Source organism: Pholcus phalangioides, unplaced genomic scaffold (genome assembly GCF_987345545.1).
Source record: "Pholcus phalangioides strain wild (caught in Gottingen) unplaced genomic scaffold, Ppha-v1.0 ptg000010l_1, whole genome shotgun sequence".
NCBI classification, from domain to species: Eukaryota; Metazoa; Arthropoda; class Arachnida; order Araneae; family Pholcidae; genus Pholcus; species Pholcus phalangioides.
In genome coordinates this window covers 20,036,390-20,045,982 of record NW_028301603.1, presented here as the reverse complement: position 1 = coordinate 20,045,982, position 9,593 = coordinate 20,036,390, and the positions used below count along the sequence as shown (strand labels likewise).

Sequence of the window (9,593 nt, the reverse complement as noted above, 5' to 3'; positions counted from 1 at the left end):
TCTGACCATATGTCTTCTTGGAAAAAAAAGTACAAGAGACAACGAAAAATATAAACATCTTTCTTCATTTAATAGATTTTCAGATTTGATTTCTCAGTACTAGGTTTTGAAATTAAATGAAGTTTGTTTTCTTTTGTTCCCCATGGATTGACGATTTGTCAATAATTTGCATATTTGCAAGAGTTCAGGATTTTTTTCTCAGAGGGGAAAAAAGAACTTATCGCCTTTTATATAACTCCATTTTAACTTGAACTCTTGTTTATGCAATGTTGTGATTTAAGCAGTGTTTGTATTTGCAGTGTTTGCAGGCTTTTGTAAAGTATTTATCTCAAAATAAATCTCGAATCATGGTGTTTTACTTTACCAGTAACGTGGTTCAACCGAATGCTACGATATTCATGGGCGAGGACAAGTACGAGAACGAAGAGCTCATCAAATGGGGTTGGCCGGAGGACGTGTGGTTTCACGTGGACGACCTATCATCGGCCCATGTCTACTTGAGACTCCACAAAGGTGAGACTATAGACACCATCCCTTCAGATGTCCTCACGGATTGCGCCCAGCTCGTCAAGGCGAACAGCATCGAGGGCAACAAGAAGAACAACATCAGCGTCGTTTACACGATGTGGGCCAATCTGAAGAAAACCGACGCGATGGACGTTGGGCAAGTCAGCTTCCACAATGCGAAAGAGGTTCGTTCCATGAAGGTTGAGAAGAGGATCAACCTCATAGTCAACAGGTTGAACAAGACCAAAGTCGAAAAACACCCCGACTTCAGGTTCGAGAGAGAAGAAAGAGACAGGAAAGAGAGACAAGAACAGAAAAGGAGCCAACAGGAAGAAAAACAGAAGGAAAAGCAAGAAGCCAAGGAAAAAGCTCTGCAAGCCGAGATAAAAAACTATTCTTCCCTGATGAAGGCGGAGAACATGAGATCCAACCAAGATGCTGATGAGGATTCCGATGATTTTATGTGATGTGACAAATTTAATGGTACTTTGAGTCAAAGTGCTATAGAAGACTATTGTTACCATACCAATCTCCTCACTTAAATGGTTGGAGAAAATACTTGTTAGAATTAACTACTCGAAATGTTAAGGCAAAGTATATGACTGTACTGATGTTCACTTTGTATTGTTAATGGTGACAAATGTCTTGAATATTTGTGATATAACCAATTATTATACCACCACCTCATTTTCAGCAAGCAACTACAGTAGACTTGGTGATTTGCACATATCAGACCAGAGTTATGTTGGACAATTGGCGGCATCTGAAAAACGAATCTTTTAATAATGTAAACATCTGCCCATAGACACATACAGGGTCCGATTTCCTCAATGCCAAAATAAAAATCTAACCTTTACTATAGGGTGTCCCCCTCCATAATTTATACTTTGCCCACGACTCCCTCATAACAAAGTTGGACCCTGGACACTCTGTAACATTTTTTTCTTAACATATAAAGTTAGCCAGCCTAAAAACTTGAGATTGTAGGGAGTCTACTGTAGTTTGAAATGGGGATTTCATTCAAAAAAAAATTTACTATTCTCAGCTAAGAACACGGAGGTAGTGTTGAACACAATTCTTTTTTTGAAAATCAAGCTACGTATAGTGGTCATAAAAATAACCTTACCCATATACAGGTTTCCAGTGGCAGTAGAAATCAATGAAAGCAAATAAAATTTGAGGTCTAGGTTTTTTAAAACATGTGCTCAAGAAAGAAAAGAAAAGCAAGCCCCTATTTTTTTTTTTGCAGTTGTGGTCACAGCAAGCAAAAAATTTTGAAAAATTCAAAAAGCAGCACTTATACATTGCCGTTATCAGATCAGTAAAATCCATGAATGGTGTTAGAATGGTACCTGTAGCACCAAATGCTGACATGAAAGAAGAAAATACTCAAAAGAGTGTGTTAATTTTTGATGGGAGACTTCCTGCTGCAGTAATGTGATCTGCATTTTGTTTCATTGTCTGCATCTAGCGGTGGCGTTTATCCTGGCTACAGGTACTGTTCCAATGTGATTAATGGTTTCTACTATGCTGATCACTTTGCCATGCATAAAAGTGAATGCTGTTACTTGAATTATTCGAAAATTTGTTGCTGCGACCATCACAAGAGCTAGGGGGTTTGTTTTTTCTTCATTCTTGAACATACTTTGAAACTCCTAAAGCTTGAATTTCAGTTTCATTAGTTGATTCTTGCAGCTGCTAGAGGCTTGTATATCAGCAGAGTTATGACCACCCTATATATAATCCCCCTAAGTAAAATATGCAGAAAACTGACACGTCACAGAACAATCTTGGGAAGAATTTTAAGAATTCTTCTGCATAGAAAAACACTAAAGAAAATTTTATTGCAGAACATTTTTAGTCAGTCGAGGGTTTGTTGCAGAACAATGTAAAATGCTCTACTTTGAGGTCTGTAATATTCCTTGGTATATCGATCTTCATAAAAATTTTTTTGGCATTTATATAATAAACATGAACTATTTTATTTCACTTAATTTTAATAAGCTGACGCAATCGCTTGAATGAACTGATAATTATAAATCACCAAGTCCTGGTGGATTATCATGCGATTAATTGCAGTCTTGTAGGTTAGGAAGAAAACTTTGTAATTTTAGGTTTTGTAATTAGGTACTGTACGTACTTTGTTATGTACCTAATCAATACTGACACCATTTACACATTGTGTTCAAAGTTGGCAAAAAATTTCCTGTTAAGTTAATGTAAAAATACGAGTTAAATTTTTAATAAAGTTTTACAGTTTCAGTAGTTTTTTTAGTCATATCAACTATTTTACTTCTAAGCACAGTGAAACCTCTCTTTTATGGAAACTGGTAGAATGAAAAAAAAAAATCTGTAAAACAGGAGTGACCGTTAATCAGGTTTAAAATGCATACCTTTATTATACAAGAGGGGTTTTACTGTAACGGATAAGATTTTGTTAGGCTTGACAAATCCTTAGGTGCCTGGCTTCAGTGCATAAAAAATTGAGATTAGCACCTGAAAGTCTTTAAATGACGTTGCTAAATTTTAGTTTGAGCATAAAATTTAAAAAATTTACGTTAGTGACACATCTATATGTTGCTTGACATCAAGGGAAAAAATTAGCTGCTGCCCGATTTTTTTTCTAATTTCTTAAGCCCTGTTATGAATAATAAACATTAGCTCGTTGATAGCACATTGAAAATATACTTGGTAAAGTATGAACTTTTTTTGTACATGTGCCATCCTAATTTCTCTTTTGAAAAAACAATATTTAAAAAAATATCAAAGATAGGGACAAGTGGCTTGAAGCATTTAAAACAGGTTTGTTTTTTCATCATTCACACATTTTGTGACATGGATGTTACGAAGGATAAATAAGAAATATAATATATAAATATATATTAAAGAAATATAATATATAATATAAATATAATTCAAAATAGAAAAATTTGAAACCACCTTTTTTTAAATGTTTTGAGCTGTTTGCGTCTATCTTTAACAGTTTTTTTAGACTTCTGGACCACCCAGAATTTAATGCAAGCTGATAAGAAAAAAAAAAATTAGAGGCCCAACAAAAAAGGTGTTTTTCTTCTTCCACTCTTAATTCTATTTTTTGTAACATCCATTCTACAAATAACACAGTAAGGAACACTATTTAGACTTGACATTCTCTGTGTTGCTAAAGTGAAAAAAAATCGAAATCTTCTTCGAAAACTTCAAGCCATTTGTCTATCTCTCTTTAATAACTTTTTTAAAATATTTTTACAAGACTTCTGGACCACCCTGCATACTGCTCAACAGCCTTCAGTGTTCTTGAACTCGCTGATCACTAGTTTTAATTTAAGAACACTACTTTAGTTAGAAAGTTGATACTGAAAAAATGTCAATAACTAATGATTCAAGCATTAAAATGTTTATTATCGCATACGATAAACATGAAAAGAAAAACCCTTGGAGAATTACACAATCCTAACTCTATCCAATGTTTATTATACTATTGATATATTACAGGTTTCATTGCAACAGCTACAGGGTTCTGAACACCCGTTGATCATACGGAATTTCTCCTGTTCGACACTTCTTTTCGAAATTATTCTGTAAGGATAAAAAATAGATAAAAAACTTTAAATGTTGATATATAGGAAAATAAATTATGGAAGCAAAGTTCTGTCTTCAATTATATTAGGTAAAAAAAACCTGAAATGGTAACTGGACATACAGTATAAATACTATATAAGTATATGAATGATATTACTCTCTAGTCCCAATGTATTTTTCATAATGTTAATATACAGGGTGGTCATAAAATAACTGTCGATATACAAGCTCTTCACAGCTGCAAAAATTAAAGAATGCGAATGAAATTCAAGACATAGGTGTTTAAAAGCATGTGCTTGGGAATGAAAAGCAAAAAAAGAAAAACCCAGCTCTCGGATCAGTGGAAAAAGTATGAATTACATTAGAATGCATAGGTGCCAATAATTCCAATTTACCTAGAAGCCTTCTAACTTTTCAGCCTTAATAAAATCTTATGGTCAGAAATCGAATTGTTCCTATTTTTTTTTATATCTTTATAGAAAAATGCCTTAAAGTCCTATAATTGTGCTTCGTTTGGAATGAAAATCCTTAAAACAAATACTCCTTTAGCCCTTACAATTACAGACTGACTATGTTTTCCAAGGAAAAATATGGGAAAATCAAGATTTCAAGTATGAGAAATTGGTAATTGTTGCCAAACAAGATGCCAAAAGCAAGCGAAGTTATTTTTATGACCACCCTGTATGATAATCTGTAATTATAATTCCTTTATAGTGATATGATTTTTTGGTCTCTTCAATTAGGGGTTTTACTGTATAAGGAAAAAAATGGTTTTCATAGTTCATAATAATACTCTTTTAAAAGCAAGTGACTGAAATACTTACTTTCTGTCGGGTAAAAAACCATGTCAAACCAGCTATAGGAAGAATAATGTATCCTGCAAACAGGCCAAAATTCTTGAAAGTGGGAATGAATCGATCGATGACTGTCATGCTCATCGAGTAATTACGTTGAAGTCCTGGATCAAACTAAAAAAAAACAAAAACATGAGTGATGACCGGAACAAGAATTTAATTCATGTAAAATCTATTAGGTATGGGTGATAAACAACACACGATGACACATTTCTAATGCTTGACAAAACTAGTCAAATCCCCTATTCGATGAATCAGATAAAACCATTTTTATTCAATAAATAGAGGAGGAAATTGTTATATATGTGTGGTATATCAGAGGTGAGTTAATAAAAATATACATATGGGGACTATTCCACTTTTACGATCAATACCGTTCCAAGGTGAAAGGTGTTTTTTTTTGCATGTTTGGTATTTACATAGGCTTACTGGTTATCCAAATTATAAAATACAGACACTCATGGTAAAATAATAATGGTAATACACACACCCATATTCAATTGACATAAATTTCGGGCAGTCAGCCAATGACTGCAACATACCAGCTGGCCAACTCACAATCAGAAGCAAAATCCAAACAAACCAAGGATTGCTAACTTGGAACCACTGTCTAGATGTATGGGTCAGTTTGGATAATGTCAAAGCCTTTCATACCGCTACTTCGTGTCATACAATGTTATACATTCAAAAAGTTCAGAGACTTATTTTATCACAGAAGAATGAATACAGATAGAACCTGTTTATCTGGTGTTTCCTTCGCAGTAACTACCTTGTGCAATTACGCAATTTTTCTATTGTTCATAAACAAATTCTTCATCTCAGGAAAAAATTACTAGGGGGTGTGGTCCATCACAACAGTAAGCTTGGTTCACAAATTCTCGCCTGGTGTCAGATTACATGTCAAAACATCACATTCCAATATTTCTACCACCCTTATTCTATTTCCCTAATTTTATATAGCCATTATATACAGGGTGATTATAAAAAAACTATCCCAACATATGGGCCCCTAACTATCATACCATTCACAGAAACAATGAAATTTTGGCATAAGGTATTTTGATGTATGCGCTCAAGAATGATATGGAAAACAACAGTGTCACTCTAACAGTTACTGTTACAGTGAGAAAATTTCGAAAATATCAAATGGCAACACCAAGTTTTTTGTATTGGAATGTGATCTCCATTGTGAAAAACCCTAAATAGCGTTTGAACGGCAACTGTAGCATGAAAATCCCCGGCGGTAGATAGGCTAAAAGTGAGGACAACCAATAAGGACAGAGAAGCAGCATAAAATAAAGCATTTTATTGTGTTTGACAAATTTTTCACACGACCTTGTGGAGGACTAATCAGGCTGGGATCTCAGCCGAAGAAACAGTGTGACGAATGAAACGAACATTAATGCTCTGGTGCACGGCAAAGTCCTTTTTAATTTTTCCTTGCCTAGCTCCGGGAATTTTCGTGCTACAGGTGCATTCTAACGCTATTCAGTGTTTTTCAGTATGGAGATCGCATTCCAATACAAAAAACTTGGTGTTACCATTTGATATTTTCGAAATTCTCTCACTGTAACCGTAACTGTTAGAGTGACACTGTTGTTTTCCATATCATTCTTGAGTGCATACCTCAAAATACCTTATGCCAAAATTTCATTCAGTTTCTGTGAATGGTATGATAGTTAGGGGCCCATATGTCGGGATAGTTTTTTTATAATCACCCCGTATTACTTATTACGCTGAATACAGCTTATTTCCCTGATCTGGCCTTCATGAGACTTTTTCCCGGGATAAAGAATTTGCTTGAGGGGCAATGATTATCAGGTTCTGAAGAAGTGTGGCGAGCAGCAATGAAAGCACTGGAGAGTGTGACAAAAAAAAAAAAAAAAGACTTGCAATCGGTATTTACATATTTGTATGAACAATGGCAAAAATGAATAATTGCATAGGCCAGTTACTACAAAGGAAACACCAAATAAACAGATTCTATCTGTATTCATTCTTTTGTTACAAAATAAGTTTCAGAACTTTTTGAACGTAGTGGTAATTTACATAGAAGTACATTCAATGTTTGTGCACATACAAAAATGATTTACTTGTAGATAATATTTTTTGAAATCACAGTATTCTTTCAATGAAAGTTATCACACATTAAAAATAAAAGGAAACAAGATCTCTGAGGTCAGTAAGAATGACTCACCACAATGGCCTCAGGATATGAAGGATCTGTCATTTTCCTGATATATTCCGAACGTAGGGCTCTCCTAAGTTTGGCTCTCTCGTTCATCTGCCTGATTTCCTCGGGAGATGCATCGACTTGGTTCCTGAAATCCACCATTTTTTTCTCCTGTCAAAATAAGAGAGTATAATTTTATATAATTCATGCAGAATTTTTCATATTACAGTCGATGTTTGTTAATAACAACCCCACATTATAGCGGTCATTCCATTACAATGACTGCTAGGATGAGTACCAAATTTTTCATAGAACGAATATCAAATATATTTTTTAAAAATACAATTCCCAATATAAGATCAATTTTCGACGGGGTAATTATATCGAGCGTCAACTGTATTTTTAACCATTTCATTTTAACCTTTGCTACTGGGGGGGGGGGGGGAAACCAGATATTTATTCAAATCTGAAATACACACCAGAATCTTTATCTTGAATGTGATGGGGTTTGAAAAAAAAAAGGATACTTTTAAAAAGAGTTTGAAAAGTTAAATTTATATATATAGAAAATATACAACCAAAATGATGCAAAATTTGATTTTAATATCTATGGTGATGTGCCAAGAGGGTTGACCCATATTTTACAGGACAGACCAATCTTTTCCCTATTATAGAGCTCTTGGAAAAGACAATCATCTCCATCTGCACATGCCATGGGTAAATCACATGTTTCTAATATCTTCCCTGGTGCCTATATCTTCCCACCAGTAACCCTAACGAATAGCAGCAAATTAGATCTGGCAAAAAAAAAAACCAAAAAAAAAAAAAAGGAATACACAGTATAATGGAAATTTACAAATAAAGCATTATTTGTAGGTGTTACATTTAAACCCAGATTGCCGCCATCATTTATTTCGCATAATTTCGGTGCTATAATGAGTTTGACACTACAGTAGACTTTCGATAATCCAGCATTTTTTAGATGGTTTTCTTTGAGCATAAAAGAAGAAAAAATGTCACTGCATATCTTTCCACTGAAGTTTATAGCATTTAACGATTTGGTAATCTGGCACACTCTTGTGTAATATGTGCCGAATTATAGAGGGTTGACTGTACATCAAATCACAGCCTAACAGGTCTAATCAATAGAAATAGAAGATTTGTTCTCTTAAAATTTCTGGTGCTAAATGGGGTTGGTGCAAGGAACCGTTATAACAGGGTTCGACTGCATATATGCAATTTTGAATATATTCAAAACTCAGTGGCAGGGCCACAACTAGGCGAGAGCGAGAGGTTTTGGCACTGGCCACAAAAGGGCATCAAATTTACTCTTTGTTAGTTTACAACTACCAGTTGAGACATTGGCCCTAGGTGGCAGAGTAAATTTGTTTCTAGTTGCTGCCCTGAAATGCGATATGTTCGTTATTTTGTTTGCAAAGTAACTGGCCCAATTTGAATAGCCATACTTTCTGTAAGCCATTTCCAACCAATAGGAGAAGAGTATGACTGCTTTCCTACAGAGCCCAAGAGGCCTCACACCAGGGCTTCATGGCAGGCATGATTGGTCAACTGGTTCTGAAGGAGCCAAAGGTCTCGTACGGTGCACGTTTTGCCAATCTCCGCATTTTTGTTGTGTATAAGCAGTGTTTTCCTAGAAGCAGGTTTTTTTTTTGTACCGCGTGAACCAAATAGGTGCATTTCGCCTTCACAGAAACATGTAACTTCACCACACAACGGGTTTGTGTCTTCCCAGCATGTCGCATTATGTTATGTTGTCTGCATATCTCCAGTTTGATTTCTGTGAGAACACAAAACAAAATGCAGAGAAGATTAGCAAAATGCGCGGTGTATGAGCCTTCAGACTTAGTTGGCCAATCACATCTGACGTGAAGCGCTGTCGCGAGCAGTGCCGTCTTAACGCATGGTCCTACCCGGGCACGGCTTGGGGGGCTTTAAGAGAATGGGGGGGGGGCCCTCACAAAAATGAGAACCGGTTAAAATTTTCAAGAAATTGCCAGGTAGGGCCTCAAAAAAAATCACTTGGCCTGGGGGCCCACGTTGCCCTGGTCGCGAGGCTGCTTGCAGGAAAACAGTCGCACTGCTTTTCCCGTTGGTGAGGGTGAGTGAACGGTGTCAAGCTGGGTAATTCACGTTGTACGCGGCGCAAAAAAAACCTACTCCTAGGAAACACGGCTGTATTCGCTAATTATGCTGTAGGGGCCTCTAAACACTGACGTTATAAGAGAGGCGACGTTAGAAATAATGGTCGTTATATCGAGTTCTTATTGCATAATTAAATTGCGTGAAAATATCAAAGGGAAACTCATAATTACCTACAGTAACTCTGATGATAGGTTTTGTTTATAACGTTGTTAAAATCCTCAAGGTGAACGTTTCCTTTGCTGGGACCACTACTAGATCAAGAGCCTGCCGTCTGATTTGATTTTGTTGATTAGACTCACGAAAAATTCTAATAGAGT

At 35.6% G+C, this 9,593-nt stretch overlaps 2 protein-coding genes across 3 annotated transcripts; one reads left to right on the top strand and one right to left on the bottom strand.

Annotated features, from left to right (window-relative positions):
• The first annotated feature begins 243 nt into the window (after window positions 1-243).
• Window positions 244-2,769, top strand: LOC149081076 (coiled-coil domain-containing protein 25). Its single transcript, XM_089237851.1, has one exon. The coding sequence runs from the start codon at window positions 348-350 to the stop codon at window positions 972-974; it is 627 nt and encodes a 208-aa protein (XP_089093977.1). The 5' UTR covers window positions 244-347; the 3' UTR covers window positions 975-2,769.
• Window positions 2,770-3,885: 1,116 nt separating this feature from the next.
• On the bottom strand, window positions 3,886-9,561 carry ND-B15 (NADH dehydrogenase (ubiquinone) B15 subunit). Of its 2 annotated transcripts, none has more exons than XM_089237852.1 (4): window positions 9,447-9,561; window positions 7,138-7,284; window positions 4,911-5,054; window positions 3,886-4,083 (listed from the first exon to the last, which is right to left on the bottom strand). In XM_089237852.1, the coding sequence occupies exons 2-4, from the start codon at window positions 7,273-7,275 to the stop codon at window positions 4,015-4,017; spliced, it is 351 nt and encodes a 116-aa protein (XP_089093978.1). In that variant the 5' UTR covers window positions 7,276-7,284; window positions 9,447-9,561; the 3' UTR covers window positions 3,886-4,014. The 2 variants fall into 2 exon arrangements, with proteins under 2 accessions (XP_089093978.1, XP_089093979.1); XM_089237853.1 differs by having other exon boundaries at window positions 9,451-9,524.
• Between the last annotated feature and the right edge of the window lie 32 nt (window positions 9,562-9,593).

Coding starts and splice junctions, on each gene's coding strand:
- LOC149081076 (XM_089237851.1), top strand. CDS start 348: ATGGTGTTTTACTTTACCAGTAACGTGGTTCAACCGAATGCTACGATA.
- ND-B15 (XM_089237852.1), bottom strand. CDS start 7,275: ATGGTGGATTTCAGGAACCAAGTCGATGCATCTCCCGAGGAAATCAGG. Junction 5,055..7,137: donor CATATCCTGAGGCCATTGTG/GTGAGTCATTCT, acceptor GTTTTTTTTTAG/TTTGATCCAGGACTTCAACG. Junction 4,084..4,910: donor GGTTTTTTACCCGACAGAAA/GTAAGTATTTCA, acceptor TTATCCTTACAG/AATAATTTCGAAAAGAAGTG.